The 21140-nt window shown below is 53.8% G+C and overlaps 1 protein-coding gene across 19 annotated transcripts in view; it reads left to right on the top strand.

Moving 5' to 3' along the window:
- The window catches only part of ZNF618 (zinc finger protein 618), a 180790-nt gene that overhangs the window by 110108 nt on the left and 49542 nt on the right, over positions 1–21140 (top strand). For 10 of the 19 annotated variants that reach the window (XM_037851082.1, XM_037851079.1, XM_037851077.1 and 7 more), the window contains 4 exons: positions 5209–5468; positions 17543–17620; positions 18130–18168; positions 20569–20679. In XM_037851082.1, coding sequence (XP_037707010.1) covers positions 5209–5468; positions 17543–17620; positions 18130–18168; positions 20569–20679 — 488 coding nt within the window. Of the gene's footprint in view, positions 1–5208; positions 5469–14598; positions 14696–17542; positions 17621–18129; positions 18169–20568; positions 20680–21140 lie in introns of those variants that run through there. The other 9 variants (XM_037851090.1, XM_037851087.1, XM_037851086.1 and 6 more) reach the window with 3 other exon arrangements.

Below are 21140 nucleotides of genomic sequence, written 5' to 3'. Positions count from 1 at the left end.
GGGGTTGGCGTCAGCACGTGATGAGCTGCCAGGTAAGACAGAGAACGATACTTATTTCTGAAACCTCCCAGGTGGATTCTGCAAGCACATTGGCCTGACCTGATAATGGGGCAAGTGAAAGAAGGCCTAGGGTGTGGTTTGCAAACTTTGGAGCCACTTCTTCAAATTTTGTCTTGGTGCATTGGTTTCCTATGGCTGCTATAAGAAATTACCTTGTAACGGGCAGCTTAAAACAAAGGCAACTCACTCTCTCAGAGATCCTGAGGCCAGAAGTCCCAAATCAAGGTGTCAGCCCGGCAGGCTCCAGGGGAGAATCTCTTCTTTCTCTCTTCCACCTTCTGAAGGGTCCAGGCGTATCTTGACTCGTGGCCGCATCCATTCTCCGCCTCCCTGGTCACATGCTTCTTCCTCTTTGTGTCTTCTCTTCTGCTTGTCTCAACTCTCCCTCTTCCTCTCTCTTATTTAGGGCCCACCCAGATACTCTTGGGTGATTGCTTCTTCTCCAGATCCATCTGCAAAGATCCTTTTTCCCAAATAAGTCAATATACACAGATTCCGGGGATGTCTCTTTTGGGTACCACCATTCACCCTACGCTAGAGAGGAAGAACCAACCCCAGATGTCTCCATCAGTCAAGAAACAAAGCTGCATGTATTGAAGGTGGAGGAAGTAAATGGGGCTTGGAGCCCTACCCACCACCACCCTCCCTGTTCAGGCCTCACGGGTGCTCCTGGGCCTCTGCTTTGGAAGCCCTCAGCCTTCCGGGAACACCCTTGGAGAACCTTTGCCTTAGGGAAAGGCCAGGGCTCTTAGGGAATTCCTTGGCAGCAACCCACTTGGTCCGGCTTCTCTCGTAGCAGTGGTGCCAGCAATAATCAGTGACCACAGACAGCCTGTACTTAACTGAAAAATAATCTCTTTAGTGCCCAACTTTGGATTTGATGTTGAAGTGTGACTCGGGTTAAATATAAAATTCATAGCATATCTTGAGCAACTATTTTGTAGTTATCTATATATAAATCTATTTTACAGTGACACAAATAGAATAGATTATGGAGTGTCAGCATGTAGATAGATTCCAAGTGCTTTTTCACTAATATACCTAATGATTCGTGCTGAGAATATCCAAGGGCTCCACTGTACATTTTAAATGGATCTAATTAAAATAATGAGCTCTATTTTAAAAAATGATATATGAAAAAAAATTTTTAAAGAAGTTAGAAGGAGCTGCACCACTAATTCAAAGTGATATAAGTACTTCTGCAATTCTGTTGTTATTAGGACACCTAATTAAATGCAAAGCTTCCGAGAAGAGCAACATTTGGGCTTGTAAATCTAGGGCCCAGAAGCCCGGGGTGGTGAGGGGAAGTGGGGGAGTGGCCCGAATCCTCGGTACAGCAAGGACTTGGGGGTGTCATATTTAAGGGAGTGCATGGTTGTGTGCTCCATGCTCACGTGGCTCCCGCCTTCTGTGGGAGTTGGGCTGGTCCCATAACTGCAGCTGTGTTTGCCAGGATGGCCTCTGATTTTAGTGGGGGAAGCAGAGTGGTAGAAGAACTAAGGAGAGTCTGCCTTCCCGTGGGAGGAAATCATATTTCCCTGCTCCCTCTTCCCCAGATATTATGGGGCACATCCAGAGGACAGCGTGGCAGGCAGTTCAATGGAAAGGCCAAAGGATGGGTGTCAGGAGACATGGGTTCGAGTCCCAGCTGTGCTACATTCTTTGTGCCTGTAGAGGGGCTTCCCCATGGTGCCTTCCTGCCCAGGCCTGCTGCAGGTGGATGGCTTTCATCCTCCACCTCCTTGAGGATCCACTCTGCCATCCCAGCCTGCCCAGAGAGTCACAGGAAGCGTCAGCCCCAGCGCCTGCTCTCGGGGAGCCCACCAGGAGGCTGGTGTTCTTTTGGTCATTCAGCAGATATTCATTGAGCACCTACTGTGTGTCTTCAGGCTGCTGGGAAGAAAGCCATGCTCAAGTGCTCATGCCCACTCTAAGGGTGAGTCAGTAATCAGATAGATATTTGCAGGCAGCAGTTGAGGCTACACAGGAAATAAAATAAGGTGATGTGCTAGAAGCTAGACTAGGAGGTCAGAAAGGTGATGTATGAGCTGAGATGGGTTAATTAGAATGTGGTAGGAAAACGGCTGTAGGAGTCCTCGGAGAGGGAGGTTGACTCTGCCTTGAGCAACCAGGGAGGGCTTCCCTTAAGTGGTGGGTGAGAGGCTCACGCCGTCATGGAGGATGAACACATCTGTCATCCTCCATGGTAAATGCACCTGCTCCCTGGGCCCCTTACAGACGTCTTCCCCTATCCCACGGCTGGCAAAGAGCATGCCTCCCTTGAGCAGAGGAGGAAAGTGAGGCTCAGAGAGGGCAGTTTCTTGCTCAAGGTTGCAGAGCTAGTGGGCGGGTAGTCAGGAGTTCCACGTGACCTTAGGAATCCAACAGCTCCTCCCTCATCGCCAAGACTCCGTGTTGTCACTGAGGACCTTGAGAGCAGGAAGGAATGCTGAGCTGAGTTCCTTCAGACAGGATGGCCAAGAGCTCACAAGGCCCCAGGCTGCCTTCCTGGGCAGGAAGAAAGCTGGGGCAAGGGCATTCTGGGCAGGGGTCCACTCCCTTCTGGCTGCTGGGACTCTGTTACCAGGAAGTATATCTTCCCTGTGCTTGGAGGGGTTAATTCTTTGTGCAGCCAGGCTCAGACCCAGCCAGGGCCAAGCCAGGGAGAGTCGTCAGCTCCCCTGCCTGCCTGCCAGCAGTCCCCACGGAGACTGGTGGCTGTGTCCTTGCTGGGCCGCCATTGAGGGTTGGATAGGGGCAGGACTGGCTGACCAGCAGCTCATCGTCTCGGCTAGGTGATGGAAATTTCAGCACCCAGGGTGTCTGTAAACGTGCTTCATCACCCCTTCCCACCATTATGATCAGCTCCACCGCCCGAGCCAAGGCCCTGGATTTACCTTTCTGTGGTTGATCCCCACAGAGGCCTTTGGGTAGCTGTGGGTATCCCCCTCTCACAGGTGGGGGACAGGCTCTGAGCAATTCAGTGGCTCGCTCGGGGTCTCCAGCTGGGAAGTGACAGAGCTGGGGTTCAGACCCCTGTCAATCTGACTCATAGCCCTTGTTCTGAAGTCCGTGTCTTGTAAGAACCTCCCTCGTGTCCCCTGCACACTCTCCCTCCTGAGAAAGATAGTAGGTACCTGCAGCACGTCTCCACTGGTAGCCAGCGTTCTGACCCATTACCTCACTGTCTGCACCACTGCGCTCTGGGTTTATCCCCACTGCGTGGATGTGAGGACTGAGGCTTGGAGGATTGAAGTCAGGGATCCACAGCTTGGGAATGGCAGATCCCACATTTGCCTGGGGTGATCCAGCTTCAGAACCTGTTTCCTTTCCACCTCCCCACATCACCTCTCATTCCTACAAGGCGGTATGTTAGAACGGTGCCCGGCACATAGAAAGCTCTGGGTGTTTGTTAAATACAAGAAAAAGAATTCTGAGGCAATTGAATCATCCTGCTGTGGAGAAGAGGAAAAGCACAGCCAGCATCTGGGGGCCCTAGTGGGGCAGACCCGCTGGGAGGAGGCCTTACTGGGCCCAGTGGGGGCTGAAAAGGCCCTAATAGTTTGTTGTTGTTAATAATAGTAACAGTGACCGTGTCTTGAGAGCCGTTTTAGGCCAGGCACTATGCTAAGGGCCCTCCATGTGTTAGTTGATTGAAATCCTCATGACAACCCTGTTACTCAGTGGACACTGAGGCTCAGGGGTATGTGGCCGGCTGAAGTCACCCAGTGGCTGACTTTGTGTCCGTCTGGCCTGCCTTTTCTCTCCTATTCTATCTGTCTGAGTCTCAGCCTCCCTGGTGGCCTTGCTCTGCTCCCCCACCCTCCTACCCTGCCCCTGTCCCTCTCTGCTCCATTTCCCACCCTTCCTCCACTTGGGGAGACAGCTGAGAGCTGGGAGGCACAGCAGATGTCATAAAGCTCACATTCCATTACAGGTGGGCCTGCTGAGGCCCAGAGAGGTGAAGGGTCTGGCCCAAGGTCACGCAGCAAGCCCACAGCAGATCCAGGATCAGAACCCGGGTCCCTGTCTGCCGGTCCAGGAGCCTCTGCTGTGCTTGAGTCTGGGCCTTGCAGTTCACGGTCTGACTGCTGATCTAGGCAGTGGAGAGGGCAGGACACAGCCAGGGCAGCATCCCCAGGCCAGAAACATTACCCGAATTCCCCCATGTGCATGCCCCGTCGTAACACGTCATCCCTGCTGACAGGAGAGTGGTTCAGGAGTGGGCAGCAGGAGACCTGGCTTTCATGCTTTGGCCCTGCCACTGATTTTGTGTGACTTTAGGGGGGGTCACAACTCCTCTCTAGGCCTCCGTTTCCCCTTTGAAGGCGGTTCAGTAATAAATCCCCTGCCCACTTCAGTATTAAGCTTGTTACCTTGAGGATATTTTCTGATGTTTGAAGAGCCGCCTAGACTCCGAAGTGTTGGGAGTGAAGGTGGGGTTTGTTGGCTCTGTGAAATCCCGTTGAAATGAGCCTCCCCACCTGTAAAGTGGGAGCAGGGAGGGCTTGGGTGAGCTCTCAAACTGAACCAAGGGAAGAGATAAGTGTTAGCCACGTGCATGCATTGGATCACTTGAACCCTTGTTGCTGCTTAAAGTGTGGTTTGAGGACCAGCAGCATCTGCCCCACCTGGCAGTTTGTTGGAAATGCAGAACCTCAGGCCCCTTCCTAGATCTTCTGAACCCAAGTCTGCATTTTAAGAGGATCCCCTGCTGGTTTACATGCACATTGAAAGTTGAGAAGAGCTGATTTAAACCATCCCAAGTGGCCCTTTCTAGTTGTGATGAATACAAATAAGTGGTAGGGGAGGCAGTTGGACATATTCAGCATCCCCATCTGCAAAGTGGGTGGAGTTGGAGGCATACTGGCCCAGTGGTTTCCAAATTGTGTTCCTTGGAGCCCCAGGGTTCCCTGGAGGAGCTCCAGCAGCTGCCAGGGTTCCCTTGTAGGAGGCTAAGTGGGCTGGGGCCCCCCTGCCCTGAGCACATGGCCTGGCATGTCTCTGTGATGCTGGGCTCCAAGGTGAGGTTCACTTGAGAGGGGGATCTGTGGCTAAATGTTTTGTAACCCCTGGGTGGATGGGCTGCAAGGTGGGTCTGGGGTGCCAGTGTGGGGTCCACATTGAGCGGCCTCTCTTCGTCTCCAGGGAGCGCTTGAAGCGCAGCCAAAAGAGCACCAAGGTGGAGGGCCCGGAGCCCGTGCCGGCTGAGGCCTCGCTGAGTGCCGAGCAGGGAACGATGACGGAAGTGAAGGTGAAGACAGAGCTGCCCGATGACTACATCCAGGAGGTGATCTGGCAGGGCGAGGCCAAGGAGGACAAGGAGGTGGTCAGCAAGGACGGCACTGGGGACGTGCCTGCCGAGATCTGCGTGGTGATTGGCGGCGTCCGCAACCAGCAGACCCTGGGTGAGTGCCCGTCCACAAGGGTCAGTGCCGGGGTCAGAGCCCTGGGGAGAAGGGATCTAGGATGTCTACCCTCTCCCTGGCTGAGAGAATCTTCAGTGGCTCCCTTCTGCCCTTGGTAGAAGCTAAGCCCCTTAAACTTGCCTTTGCCCACAGTTCTAGTCTGGAGAGCTTGTTCTCTTTCCCTGTGGTGTGGCAAACCCCACCCATCCATGGAGACATTGTTCAAGTCCAATGTCTTGAACCTTGTGCAGCCTTGACCTTGGGGCTGCTGTGCAGCATGTGGGGCCAGCACAGCACTTCCCACGTGGTACCTGAAACTCCTGTCTGCTTTTCTTCCTCCTTGGCTTGATCGTGCGTTGTGGGGGGGGCAGCTCCTGGCATGGCTCCTGTGCAGAGCAGATGCCCCTCGGAATTGGGACACTGAGAGACCGGTGCCTTCCCCTTCTGGTTTGGAGGGGCTCAGAAGAGTGCTGGGGGAACTGGCTTCTCAGCAGTTATTTCTCCCCTTCACCTCTCTCCAGCATGAGCCAGGACTACCCCTAGGAACATCCTGTGCTCCGACCAGGTTCCCAGCCTCAAAGGCCCTTAGGACTAGGCAAATGAGTTTGTTTCACATAACTAGAAATGAATGAATCAGAACAGGGGGTTGGGGCTGTGTCTGGCTGCAGAGCCCACGCCCCACGTGCAAGGGTCGGCTGCCCCTCAGCTCCTGCTGGTGATCCCTGACTGGGGATATGGGCTCAGCGTTGCCAGAAATAAAAATTTTGGCATGAATTCTCTTGCCTTTCAATGTTGGCAACTGGTTTGGCATTTTAAAACTGCCAGTCAAGACATGCCTGCAGGTCAGATTCCAGTCCATGGCCACAAATTTGCAACCCTGGTCTGAAATAAAATCCTCATTCCTCCGCTGGGCACTGCGGCCTTGCCACTCCTGACCACAGGCTCCTGCTTTCAAACTCGCCCTCTTTCCGATTCCACGTGCTTAGTCAGCCCTCAAACCACTCCAGGCCCTGAAGTGCTGCCACCTCCACCTCCTCTCTGCCTCCCTGTCCCCTTCTGGCTTTCTCTCACCTCCCCGACTGCCCAGCGCCTCTGTCTTCCTGGCCCACGTCCTCTGTGTGGCACGCAGGGTGCAGGGGAAGGTCCTCTGTGTGTGTGTCCCTAAGTTTAGACCCAAGTCCTGCTGCCTTTTCTACCCGTCTCGTGCCCCCCTCCCAGCTGCCCCTCCACTGGCTGGATGGTTGCCACATTGCCCCCCTCCCAAGCCCTGCCCTCACCCACCCGAACAAAACACTTACCATGCCCCCCCTCCCCATGCCTCTACAAACCTCGGGGCTCCCCATTGTTGTGAGGGCCAAGGCCAGACTCCTTTCCACAGCACCAAGATCCTCTGTAACCTCCGTCCCCCTGGACTTCTAGCCCTATTTCTTGCTTCTGGTCTTTCTGACCCTTCATTCTGGTGCAGTCTGCTCTTCTGCAACACACCCGTTATTTCCTGCCCTTTTGCTCATGCCGTTTCCTCTCTGGAATACCCTTGTCCATCTCTGCAGACCTAAATTTAGCCCATCCTCCAAGGCCGGCTCCAGTGCGACTTCCTCTCAGAGGCCTTCTTTGATCTTTTCTGGTCAAAAGTATGTTTCTACCTTGCCCCTCTCCTGGGGCCCTTCCTGCTGTCTGCTTTATATTAGATGGGCCCTGCTGGGGCCTTTCTCTTCCCTGAGAGTGGGAGCTCCTGGGACCCGTCTGACTCGTCTCTCTCTCTCCTCCCAACTCCCACCTCAGTGCACCCAGCAAGGTCCTGGCATCCAGGACGTCATGGAGGTGTTGGTGCCACAGCTGTCAGGATGGGGCTGGGTGTTGCTGCAGCAACAAGATATCCTACATTCCCAGGAGCTTAAATGACAAAGGCTTATTTCCAATTCACACAACATGTCTGTCCTGGGCCAGCTGGGAGGTCCACTCTGCCGTCCATCAAGCTAAACGCAGCCCTTGTGTGGCACGTCAATGCCACACGATGGAAGGAAAGGGAGCCCTGGAGGGTTTCTCATTGGTGGTAAACAGCTGGAGCCCGGAAGTGATAGGTGTTCATTCTGCTCACGGTCATTGGCCGTTCATCGTCTCTTGGCCCCGTCCAGCTTCACAGAGGCCAGAAAATGTGCCATCTGCCCATGTGGCATAAAGGGGTGGACCGAAATAGTTCAAAAATAAAACTAAGGACTACCCCACTGCTGAATGAGGGTATGAGTCTGTGCAGGGCCCTGCGTCTGCCCTCTCCGTTCATATTTGTTCCCTGCAGCCAAAGACCTTGTTAACCACCAGTGGGTTTGTTAGTTATTGGAGAACATCTTCTCTTGCTCTCCTTGGTGTGTGTGTGTGTTTCAAGAGTCATTGGATCCAGCAACTCTTTAGGCCTGTTACCAAGAGATGCTCAGTGAAGGTAGCTGCATCTGAATCTGGGGATAGAGCCAGCTTGTCTGGATTAGGTGGGGAAGCCCTTGATTAGCCAATCCTGAGAAATGTTGGGGGTCCTCCCTGGGCCAGCCGCCTGCATGGTGAGAGTCCCCAGGGCCCTCGAGCCTCAGGCCTGCCACCGATGTCGGCTTCTGGCTCAGCGGCTGCTCAGCAGCAGGGTCCTTGGCCTCGCCGTACCTTAGTGTCCTCATCTGTTAAGTGAACTGTGGTCCCTGCCCCGGCCACCTCCTGGGTGGGGAATCACAAGGTGCAGTGGGAGGAAAGAGTGCAGTGTGAGGAGGAGGAGCTCTGGGCCCTCGGACGTGGAGTGAATCCAGGCTCTACAACATGACTTCATGGCCATGGTCCCTGGGGCTCCGCCTCAGTTCGCACGATTGCAAATTTGTGGGTTTACGTGAGGATTCAACAAGACACATATACAAAATGTTCAACCTTCAGCTTAGTAATGATTCGTTGTTAGTAGCAGTAGTACTTATAGTACTGGTATGAAACACTGCTCCCAGGGAAAGGAGTGGGGAGAGTTCCCTCTTTCCCCAAGTCTGGGATAAAAGCCAGCGCGACAGAGAAAGGATGGGATGGGGAAGCTGCTGGGCACTGGATGAGGCATCGGGTTCTCATCTGAAAACTGGGCTGGGAAACCTGTCCCTTCCCTGGAGCGCTTTCTAGGCGTGTCTCCCTAGGATTCAGGGACTTTGAGGAGATTGTGAAAAGTCTGAATGACCAGCTCCAGGCAGACCCTTGGAAAAAAGGTGTAAAAGCCCTAGTGACAAGTGGAGCCGCCATCTTGGATCCCCAGCAAAGTGGGGCCAGAGTGTTCCCTGCTGACCGCGGGCTCCTCATGCGTCCCGAGGGCAGGTCTTCTGCCCCAGGAGGGGGGTTTCTGCCAAGGGCCAGGTTCAGGGCTGGGCTCAGCACCGGGAAGGAAAGGCATAAGAAGATAGCAGTGTTAGAACTGAACCTTTTGAATCGTCTCACCTCACATTGGCAGGTAGGTGTTATCTCGTGGGCCAAGTCTCAGCCGTTGCTGCGGACGGTTAGTATTGCTGAGAACTTGGATTTTTGATGTCTGCTCTGGGTGCAGAGGCAAGCAATGGGGCCACACAGGCTGTAGATTGACACCCCTGAGCCCCTCATCGTACAGAGGGGAAAGCAAAGACCTCGGGAAAGGTAGAGGGTTCCCAGGGTCTTACAGCGATTGGTGATGTTTTCTTCCACTTTGCAGAGGGTTTGCTCCGCCTCACGTCACCTCCCTCCGACACGCTCTAAAGGTAAAGCCGGGAGGGAGCGCACTCCCAGGGGTCCAGCTGGGGGCGGGGGTGTTGGTTGGAGCCCTCCCTGGAAACGAGCTCAGGCCATGTTGTCCACCGTAGGCCCTGGTAGCCAGGCCTTGGGGAGTAATGTGATCTCAGGCACTTGGCCGGGCGTTGCTGGGTTCTTCGGAGCCAAGGACTCCTAAGTGCTTCGCTCACCCAGCCGCGCACAGGGCTCAGAGCCCAGCTCTGTTGCTGAATAGAATAGTGTCCCTGTTTGGTCACCCAGTGTGATGCCACGGGGGAGCCTCCCATCTGATCCGTCCCCCAACCCCCTTGCCAAGTCCTCACTGGCCCTTTAATGGCCATCAGACAAACAGTGTTTTCAGTGACACAAACATTATCTAAGGCACTTCCCCTGGAGGAGCGCAGGTCACGGACACGCGGATGGCATTTGGCAGCTTCTCGGGCTGGGGGAGGCAGGAGGGGCATCTGTGCCCAGGAGGCTGGGTGCCAGGCTCGCGCTGATTGCTGCTACTCCTCTGCTGCCCAGAGAGTCCTCATGCCAAGAAGAGATCCTCTTGCTCTTAGAAAGAACATTTCTGACATTGGAGCCAGTGTGGGGTCTGGGAGCAAGACCTTGAACTGCCTTTTTGAACAAAAAGAGCAAGCAGAGATAATACTGAGCCTGACAGTTTTGTTGGATGAAACCAGAAGAGAGAGGAAGCGAGTTAGCGGTTGCCCATGCTTGCCTGACGAGCTGCCTGCAGAACTCTGCCCAGCAGTGCCACGGAAGAGTGGCAAAACCAAATTCCCTGAGGAACGTGAAACATCAGGCACTACCGTTGCTTCTGTCCAATTCTGTGTTCAGGGCAGGCTTCATGAATTGATTACTGTCTCAGCAACGCAGCCTCAGAATCCTTCTCAACACCAGGCACCAAGATGTCCCTGCGTGCCGCTCAATTAGAATTGGTTCTGAAGTGGAAGGCTGCTTGCCCTCCTCGTGCTACATGGTAAAGACAAGGCAAGCTGAGTTTACAACAGTCAGGGCCTCCAGCCCACAGAGCATTTTCTGATTCTGAGAGGTGAGGATAACCTGATCCCATCATGGTGGTCAGGATGTGACACAGAGCTACGAGGGTGCTCTCCTCTTTGCTGCGGGGTTCAGTGAGACCGCCTGCCCCTAATCCCGAGGAGGTAACAGAGGAGGGAGACTGGGAGAGCCACAGCTGTCCAGACACCTGAGTGGTGTCCTGGGCTTTTCTCCCTGAGATGGCACTGGAACCTCGGCTGAGCTCCTCTTCAGATTAGGGACGTGGACCAGCTGAGTTATTTCTGGCGCTGACTCTGCCAAAGCGGAGGAGCTGGTGGCTGTTTGTCCTGGGGAGGCAAGGCTGGGAATGGGGGTGGGAGGGCGTCTAAGTGTTCACAACTTAAAGCTTTTGCTGGGGGGGGTGGCATGCAGAGACAGAGCAGGTGTGCCTACCAATGTGGGAAGTCACCAGGAAGTAATTTCAATTCAGTAAAAGAAAGGACTTTGGAATTGTGGAAACTGGTAACCAAATGTAGGCCTATGAAGGAGTGAGTTCCCTGTCCTGGAGATGGATGAGCAAAGAAGGTCCCTGGACAGGGTGCTGGAGGGAGAGTCAAGGATCAGATGGGAGACTGGATTCTCCAAGGCTGTTTCTACACAGTGAGCTTTGAGCACCAAGGGGATGGAGGCGTCTTCACACAGGAGCAAAGGGGTGGCAGGGGCAGCAGCTCAGCTGTGACCCTGGAAAGAGCAACAGAAGAGTATGGCAGAGCCATTCAGACACAGCCATGTGGGTTTGGGCTGGTGACAAGCCCGGGCAGCGAAGGTGCCAGATCCTGCTTCGTGGTGCCAGCTGCTGGTTCGTTTCCTGTTTCAATGGGTGGTTGGCAGGGCTTTGCGCCCGAGCCTGCCAGAACCAACACTCAGCTTTTTGCTGCAGCCCCTGGAGAGGAGGGGTCTCTGGCCCCCCTCCCAGGCACATCCTGTCCCTGCTGCTGGTTCTTCATCTGGTGGTGCGAGGTGGCAAGGGGGACCCGGCTCTGGGGCTTTGGACAAACCCTGCAGTCTCTCTGAAGCAGTGACTTGAATGTTCAGTGGGTGTAATAAAACCTGCCTATCTTGCCAATAGCATTGTTGAGGGGCAGAGGGAAGCGATAGGTGTGAAAGTATTTTTGAAGGGGGACAAAGAATTCAAAACCTATTCCAGGGGTGTTAGCTGAAGCCTCAGGATGTTGACCCATTTGGTGTTACCTCTGGAGCAGGAGAGTTACAAGAGGCCAATGGCTATAAAATTTTTGTTCAATAACTCCCCAAAGAAATTTAAAAAGCTGAGTATGCCCTTTCACATTTTGGAGTTGACATCTAATGTTTTTATCCAAAAAAGTAATGGCAAAGGATGTAATTTCTATAGTTTTTTTTTTAAGTGACATTTGAAAATAAAACTGTGAATCATTCTTTTAGATGTATCCGAGGGAAGCCAAACACCATTGCATAGGAGCAAGCTCATCTTTAATAGGAAGAAATTTTATATCTTTCCTTTTTATCCTTGAAGTCCTAATTCCAGCCGTCTGCCACAGCATTTTATCCTAATGTAATATATTTTTTATGCTTGAGGTCTTTTATTGATCACTGTTTCACACTCATCTGCCCCAACAAGATGTACATAAATTGAAATTGAAATTAAAAAAAATTTTCACTGGGATCACAGAGCTCCACATTTTAAAAACGTTTTTCCAGATTGAGTTATTATTAGTATACAATTAATCAAAACACATTTTGATAAGTATTAAATATTAAAGTAAAAAATTGTTGAAAATGCACCTCTTGATGATTTGGATGGAGCTATATTTTTTTTTCCTCAATTGGCTCCTGTATCTGCTAATCCATATTTCTTATGGCTAGAATGTGTCAAGATGCAGTGCTAATTTAATTTCTGTTTTTCGCTTTTCATAGGTGTAAGTGCTTAGAAACTTTCATCATATAAATAAGGAGCCAGGGATTTTGTTTTAGCAGTGTCACTCAATTCTTTGAACTCCTTCCAAGTTGTATGCCAAAAATCACAAAGGGGTCTATCATCAGACATTATTTTAATGGTCTCCTCGCTGACAACTTCATTAGATCCTTCTTCAGTTTCGTTGAAAGCAGAGAATTGGAAACCATCCTATTTGCAAAAGGCGTTGGTCCTGCTCATTCAATTCACTCCCTCTCTAATTCCAACACCGATATTTCTGATCATCTCTGTTTAGTGCCCAGAGGGTTTTATCCCCCAGGGAAGGCACCCTGGTGAGACTAGGGGGCTGGTTTGTAATGGGAGAGAGAAGGCTGGAGAGGAGAGGGGAGGGGGACAGGGAACCCAGTGTGAGGGGAGCCTCCCTGCCTGCCACTTAGTCGTCCGGTGTATTGACTTGAGGAAAGAAGATGTTTGGAAGCTCGTGTCACCTCTCCCTTGGACAGTCTCTGTAGCTCTTGGTTCTGAGTCCAAGCCCCAAAGAGCCTCAGGGAGCCCACTTGTCTGCAGCTCGGTTCCCCAAGTCACCCCATCCTCCGGCAAGCCCTGCGCCAAGCCCCTGTTGAATCTTAGACAGAAGAGGACCTCAAGGAGGGGCTTCTGAGCATTTGGTCTGAACAGCAGCTGCGGGGAAGCTCTGGGCTAAGCCCGGGACAGTAAGGAACCGTTTCCGTGTCCCCGGCCTTGTGTTTCTTCTCGCATTCACAGGCTTTGGATTTATGTCATGTTGCATTTTGTGTGTTGCAAAAGGTGTCTGAGCTTATCTGGAGCTAGCTGGGTGCAAATGGTAGAATTGAGGGTTGCTCCCTTGTCCTGAGGAGACTGCCTCCTCCCTCTAGGTCTTCTCCCCTTCTCCCTTCCATGGCCTCGGCAGCCAGTCCTACCTGTGCTCACCTGGTTGGTCCGACCCTCTTGGGAGGGAGCTAAGCCAGGCCCTCTGCCAGGTGATTAGGGAAAATGCCTGGCAGTTGCTGCTAATTAGAGTGATTCTCCTCCACTGGTATGTTGGGCCAGGGTCTGTGGGTTCTCCTTGCAGCTGTAATGATGGCAAGAATGGGGTAGAGGAAAAGCTTCAGCTCCTGTGTGCCCGTGTGCCAGGGCTCTTGATAGGGAGTGCCGGGGAGTCCTGTGGCAGCACCCAGACCTGGTAGGGGGCTCTGCTGCCTGAGAGTTAGGGGCAGCCCACTGCTGCGGGGGTCACACAGTTTGCTCGGCCGTCAGGAGGTGGCCTGGCATGGTGGGAAGGCAGCTCTGAGCCCATTTCGTCTCCAGCCACTAGCTAAGTAACCCCAGGCGTGGTCACCTGGCTTTCAGGACTTTTCAGCTCATTGTTGACTGGGTGTTGAGCTGCCCCGATCTCACTAGGACTTCTGAAAAGATGGAGGACAAAAATGAGACCTGGGTGAACTAGGTAAATAGTAGATGTGAAGATTCTCTTTCTGGTGCTTTCTGCAAGGCTGCTTGGGTGGCACTTGTGCACGGGCTCTGGCGTGGGACAGAGCAGGGCAGCCTCTGGCATGGCACGTCATCTCACCCATCCTCGCCCCCCTCAGCTGAAAAATGAGGGCACGAATAACCTTTGTTTCCTGGAGTGTGAGGATTAGCTGAGACAATGGATGAGGACTCTGACAGTTCCCCCCATTTGGTGTGGGAAATGGGGCAAGGTGTGGCACCCACCTGCCCCTAGCCTCGGCCTCCTCACCTGTGCAGTGGCGTCAGAGGCCATTACCATGCAGAGATGTTGTAGAGACGTAAATGAGACAGTGAGAGATAGCCCTGGCCCACAGCAGACGGGTGGTAATGGGCACTGCTGTGATTCCGGGGTGCAGCTGAGTGCCAGGCAGGGAGTCAGGGATGGGGGTGCCCGGCCCAGAGTCCTTGGAAGTCCTCCAGTGCCCCTCTGCTGCAACCTGGGCCACAGGATTATGGGCTGGGGACACGAGGCCACAGCATGCATGGGCACGTCTCTTTGCTGGAAGGTTTTGGGGGAGAAATTTTATGCTGTAATATATTATGGATAGTTTTATGTTAAAACTATAAATCAAAGTAAATGCAAAGCTTGTCTGAGTCTTAGAGACAACACAAAACTCGGGGGGAATTTCGGCCAGTAGTTGCCACTTTTTGCCATACCCCACCTCCCCGGGGAACGTGTGGATGCCCCCGGCCAGCGCAAGCAAGTCAGTAAAAAGCCAAATGCTGTGATTTTCTTCTCAGTGTTCAGATGGGATGAAAACCCAGCCTGGAACTCCAGGTCCCCTGCCCCAAGTCCCGGGCTCTGAGCCACTCCCTGGCTGACTTGTACCCTTCGCCAACCTCCCAGGCACCCCCCAATTTTAAGGGCTCTCTCTGATTTCTTACGTGATTCAGATGGAAAAAACGCCCGAGTGCAGCCCCCACGGTGGACCTGTGCGGAGCCGGTATTCAGGGACCTGGACTTTTGACCAAGCGTTGAGATATGCATCTGGTACGTGATGGCCGAGGGGCCAGCAGGAGGGTGGGGCAAGGCTGGACTTGGCCTGTCAGCTCCAGACCCCCGAGCAGGCAGCGCCTGCCAGCATCTGCAGCACCCTGGAGCTGCCATGCCTCGGTGAATCTGAGCCCGCCCCGGGCTCCTGGGGGCTGCAGGAGAGGCGATAGAGTTTGGAAATCTGCAAGTCCAGAATGTATGGGCCATTTTGGCAGCACTTCCTGTGGGCTGCAGCTCTGTGAAACAATCCTAGGGGACAGACAGGTTCCACGGCCAAGTATTTTTGGGATACCTGGGACTAAGCAAATTCAGCTGCCTAGATCCTTGACCTTAGGACTTCTCAGAGCCTCTGGCAGCTCAGGGGTGTCACCCTCCCCAGGACAGGGGCCGTGTGGCGAAGTGATCCTCCCACTTGCTTGACCATGGGCTGCTTTTTCTCAGGATGCATTCGGGAAGTTGGGTTTCCAAGAACAAGCTTAGAAGAATGTCAATAGTAATGGCAGCTGTTGTTCATTGCTCTGTTCAGGCTCTGTGCTAAGTGCACACAGGATTACTTCTTTTAAGACTCCCGAGTACCTGAGGCAGGTATGGTCACTACGTCCGTTTTACAGAGGAAACCTGAGACTTCTGTGGTTCCCTGCCTCGTCCCGATTCCCGTGGCTGGCATTGGGGGGACCCGGCATGGGAGCCCAGGTTTGCCAGCACCATCCAGGATGGCTTCCCCTGAGTCATCTCCCCTCACCCCACCTCCCGCCCACCTGTGCGTCTTGCCCCTTCCACGGACAGAACCTGAGGCCCAGGGTCTTGTGGTGAGTGAAGGCAGGCGTGGCCTTGGAATCGGGGGTCTATCCTGCTAGCGTGCTGCACTCAGTCCTGGTGCTCGGTGTGCCAGGTGAGGCACCCCACTCCGTGCTGTGTCTGGGGCTTGGGACAGGAGGGCCTGAGTCTGAAGAACCACCACATAACCGCCATGCCCCCCGCAACTCCCGCACAGCGGGGAGAACTGTGAGGGAGGCCACACATGCCCTCCTCTCTCTCCAGAGGTCAGGGGAGAAGCCCCAGGCCAGGAGGCACTTGGTAGTAGTTTGCATGACTGGGGCAGAGTTGGGGGGACCCATGATGGCTTGTGAGCTCTGTCCACCAGCAAGCAGTCGTCATGCAGTTTGAAAAGAGACCTTGGGTCGCTTAGTCCAGTTGGAGAAACTGAGGTCTCGGGGAGAGAATGGCAGTGCTAGGGCTGTGAGCACCTTGTTTAGAAGTGGGTCAGTTCTGGTAGAGTCTCCACTCCCCCTGGCTGGGGAGAGGCCCCACCTTCCGTGGACTCAGGCCACCCCCACCTGCCCCTTCGTTTCTTCCCTGCTCGCGCCACTCTCACCTCTGGGACTTGGCCGCCTTCCCCCTGCCCTTGGGCCTGCTCACAGCGAGGGGCTCTGCCGGGGACCCAGTCTGAGCCCACTGGTTCCTGCACATCCCTGCTATGGCACCATCACCCTGCGTTGTTCCGTTGCCTGGTGCGGCACCTACTTCCTGTGAGATGGAGAGCACGGCGTGCTGCCCGTTGTGGGGGCCTTGGGGCCTGGCACACTGAAGGAGCTCCGTAAATTCTTGGCTGGTGGAAGGAAACTTGGCAGAAGCTGTTGAAGAGAGGGTGGAGGCAGAGGTGGGGAGTCGGGGTCATTACCTCTCAGTGAGAGCTGAGTGGAAGAGCAGACACATGAATTTATTGAGCCCCTGCTCTGGGCCAATCTCAGGGCTAAATACAGAGACATGTACAGCCTGACTTTTACCCTTCATGGGTTTATATTTTTCCTTGGGTGACAAGGTTAAGGCATACACAGACCACTAAACCAGCGATTCCTGTACCTGGCTGCTGGGTATCAGCATCCCTGGGTGTGGTGCGGGGGCAGGTCTTAAGACAAAAGGCAGATTCCCAGGCCCCCACCCCCAGCCGTCCTGGGCCACTGGGCCTGGAGTGGGGCAGGGCTTCTGCATTGGTGCATGCCCCCTGGCCATTCTGTTAGGAAGGGCAGGCCTGGGCGCAGGTGGCCTCTGCTTGTCTTCCTGCCATGGGCCTTCCCCCTGGGGCCTGCATGGGTGGGCTTTTCCTCTCGCATCTGAGACACCCCCTGGGAAACAGAACTCAGCAGTCCTCCCACTCCTGGGAGAAGGGCCCAGCAGAGGCCTAGGGTCAGCCTTTCTCTCCCCGTTTGTGCGTATCTGAGGGAACAAGACAGCTCCTCGGCAGATATTGGGGTTCCTCCGGGGGCCCTGTGTGTGACCCCTGCTCTGTACCAAGGGCCGCCCCACGAGGCACTTTTAGACCCATTTCACAGATGAGCAGACTGGGGCTTAGCATGTCTAGGGAGTGGCAGAACAGGGATGGGGACCCAGGTGCGTGTGCCTCGAAGTTTGTCCTCCTAATCTCTGTTGCATCTAGGCAAGGAAAAGGGGTAGCAAGAGATTATCCTGATCGTTTAAATAATGATTTCCTCAGGTGGATGCAGCTTATTCCTTCCAGAGCACTTCTGTCTTCATCTCCTTTTTCTCTCAAAGTGCAAGCATGAGAGTTAGCCAAAGAAGTTACGTTCTCTACCTTATAGACTTGGAAACTGAGGCTCAGAGATGGGGCAGACCTGGAAGTAGAAACCAGGCCTCCTAACGCCTGGCTCAGTGTTGTCTGCACTGGCCCTCGCTGCTCCTTGGCCGCTGGAACAGGACACGCCACTGGACAGTCCCTGCCTCCGCAGCACACAGTGGTCATTGAGGCGTCCTCCGTGGTTCTGGGGCCTTCCAGTGCAGACGCCGGGGCCTGGCTGACCAGCCCTTTCCTTTCCTGTTTTCCAGGGTCCTATGAGTGTGGAATCTGTGGCAAGAAGTACAAGTACTACAACTGTTTCCAGACCCACGTACGGGCACACCGCGGTGAGTGCGGCTCCCTTGGTGGGGCCGAGGGGCTTGCGCCTCCCCATTTTCTGCCCTTGTCCCTCCCTGACCCCTCTCGGTGACCCGGAGGCCCTCGGAGCACCAGTCTTGTCTAGTCCACTCCCTCTTCCTGCTGTGGGCGGGGCGTGCGGGGCGGCAGGCAGGGGTGGGAGGAGGAGCCAGGGCCGAGCAGCCTGCCCCTGGGTTTCCTCCTCTGCCTCTCAAGTCGGCCCCGGGAGTGGGCTCCTGGAGCAGTTGTCCACTCTGAGGATGAGGAAACAGAGGCCGAAAGAGGGAATGGGAGGGATGGCACCTCTGGCAGGGAGGGAGGTGCTGGGTCGGGGCCCACCTGCCACCCGGGGCCCATGGAAGGCTCTGAGGCTCTGTTCCCTGCAAAGCCATGGGCAGAACGCGTGCCTGGGTGGTCGGGGCGCACCTCGGCCTGCCTGCCCTGGCCATCGGTGTCATTTGGCACAGCCCTGCTATCCCACTCTCTCTCTCTCTTACAGACACTGAAGCCACCGCAGGGGAGGGAGCCTCCCAGGGCAGTGAGTATTCTCCCCTTCGTGTCACTGGTGGGGTGAGAGGTCAGATGGTGGGAAGAGGGGACACACTCATTCCCTCCCCCAGGCCTGCCTGAGTGGCCCCTGGGGCAGACAGATGGTTATGGTCCAGGCTTTGGGGACAGAGGACCCAGACAGCCTTTCCCAAAGTGTGTTCTGTGGAGCACTTTGTTCTGGAGACATGAATAGTGTACTGTCATAAAGGGTTCTCTGACCAAATAACTTTGGGAAACCTTGAATTACATGAAGATGAACCGGTTTCTTTGCTGCAGGCCTTGTCAGGGCCCTTAATTGGCAAATATGCCTGTGCACCTCGGAGAGGGGCACAGCATATGAAAAATCTCCTCTTTTCTGTAGATTTGGGCTCTGGGTCTCAGGCTCCATTGCTGACCTTTGGGAAATGCTGTTTCAGAGACTGAGGTCATGAGTACCCACAGCTGCAGGCACTGATTGCATCCTGGTGATTTTCCCCGGGGATGTGGCATCCCAGTCCCTTGGGCAGTGCAGGGCCTGGCATCTGGAGACAGTGCTCCTGCCTTGCTGCCCATAGGCCCTGCTTGCCCTCCCTCCAAATCTAAACCCATGGGCCTGATAGGCCACCAGCCAGAGAGGTGTAGGCTGGAAGAGAATCTCTCCCCACCCAATAAAACTGAGCTTCACAGCCCAGCAACTCCACTCCTAGGTGTGTACCCAACAAAAGCATGGGCACGTGTCCCCAAAAGACGTGAACTCAAATGCCCCTAGGAGTACTATCCATAATAATCATAGCTGGAAACTTCCCAGCAGTTGAATAGGTAAAGGAATTATGGCATATTCACCCAAAGGATTACGGTAGGGCAGTGAGAATGAATGATTCAGCTCCGCACTGCAGTGTGGGTGCCTTTCGTTGACAATGTTGAGTGAAAGAAACTGGACACAGAAAAGTGCATCCTGTAATATTCTGCGTAGAGAAAGTGCAGAAGTAGGTGACGCTGATGCTGGCAGAAATCAGGATCGAGGTTACCCTTGGGAAGGGGCGCAGGGGGGCTGTGTCCTGTTTCTTCATTTGGGTGCTGATTGTGCAGGTGTTCTTGGTTTGCAAAAATCAAACGAGCTGCACACCTCTGATCTGTACACTTTCCTACATCAGGGGGTCAGCAAACTTTTTCAGTTGAGGGCTGGATGGTAAATACTTGCAGGAGGCCAGATACAACTACTCTACTTGGCCCTTGTGGCTCAAGAGCAGCCAGAAGCAAGATGGAAAGGAGTCTGTTGTCAAAACAGACGGTGGGCTGGATTTGGCCCGCAGGCCATAGTTTGCCAACCCCTGTTCTGCGTGTGTGTTCCACCTCCACAGGAAATTTTGAGAAAGACTAAACAAACATTCCCCAAAGAGAGTCCCAAACAAAACAGGAGGAGCTACCTGAGCTGAACAGGCTGAATTGGATTGGTCTTAATATCATTTCTTCTAAGGCACTTTCCCCCTCACCCAATCTCTGTTGGGATTCTAACACCGTGCGGAAGATAGGCAGGGCTGAGGTGGTTTCTATTTTCTGGGGGAGAATCTGAGGCTCAGGGAGGCTAGGGGCTTGTCCCTCTCCTCCCCCAGAACCCCCGGCCCCTCTCCCAGCCTGACCCTCAACTCCCATCTTCCTCGATAGCTCCCTTCATTTCCGGCTCCCATGGTTCGCTTGTGGTCAGCCACACATTTAAAGGGCTTCTCTATTTGTCCTTTCTTCCTTGGCTATCCTGGGTCTCCAGCCTCTCCGGCAGCCCCTCAATTGTCCATTGCACGGCAGGCTCGCTGGCTCTTGGGGCTCTGGAGTCAGGGTATTTTTAGTCCTTTCTTTCATTTTCCCTCCCTCCTTGTGGAGTCTTCTCCCCCTCGGCCATTGTGCCTTACTTTATTCTCAGTTCTTTATCCCCGTGCTGACCCAGGCTCAAAACACCTGGTGCCGCCCACACCAGCTTCATTAGAGGAGCTGCCCGTGGAATCTTGGAGCCACGAGGGGCCCAGTGAACATACTGAGTCCAGTCTACCCATTTCGCAGATAAGGACACTTTAAGTCCCGGAGAGAAGATTCATACAGCTATTGGTGTTGGAGGTGGGCCTAGAAACCAGGTCTCACACCTTCTAGTCCAGGGATCTTTCATTTATTTATTAGGAAAATAGTCTAGTTATACAGAGAGGCATAAAGTCATACCCACTTACCCACCTCTCAATTAAGGAAATGAATTGTTAACCCCCTGTCCTATTCTCCTGCCACTGTCCCATTGATTCCCTTTGCAAAACAGTAATACCAGGTAACATTTATCAAGTGTTTATTGTCTGTTAGGCATTGTGCTTATTTATTCTTTATTACAACTCTGGGAGATGTAGGAGCTATTGTTATTCCCATTTTACAGATGAGAAAACCGAGGCGCAGAGCTCAGGGAGTGTGTCTGGGGCCACACTTGTACGTGGTGGAGTCGGATTTGAGCTTGGGCAGCCTGACTCCAGGGCCTGCTCCAAAACAGGTTTGCAGTGGTATTCCTTGAGGCTTCGGGGTTCTGAAACATGGTTTCACTGGCAGAAAATCGCTTTACCCTCCCTCTTTGGGGCTAACTCTCTTATACAAATCGACTCCTGCCTATAGGAAAGAATGAGGTCCATCACAACGCTGAAGAGATGTCGTGGTATAGGGCTCACTGAGTGGGTGGGGCCCTTCTTAGCAGCAGGAAGCTGGGGTTTCATGTTTTATTGGAAGTGGCAGGCTTGGCACAGCAGAGAGAGGGGCATGCCAGGCAAATGGAGCAGGCAGCTGCACGGGGCGACCGGCACTGGGTCTCATGTCTTCTTCTAAAGCATTCTCCCACCTGAGATGGATTTTGGGGTCAGTGCTCCTTTTGGAACCAGACCCCAGGAGGCCATGGCTTCTCCATCTCTGTTCCCCCCCTGTCCAGCCCTGAGCAGCCACTGCAGGGGTGTGTGCTGGACA

The sequence above is a fragment of the Choloepus didactylus genome, chromosome 10 (genome assembly GCF_015220235.1).
Source record: "Choloepus didactylus isolate mChoDid1 chromosome 10, mChoDid1.pri, whole genome shotgun sequence".
Classification (NCBI taxonomy): domain Eukaryota; kingdom Metazoa; phylum Chordata; class Mammalia; order Pilosa; family Megalonychidae; genus Choloepus; species Choloepus didactylus.
This window is presented reverse-complemented; position numbering and strand designations above follow the sequence as displayed.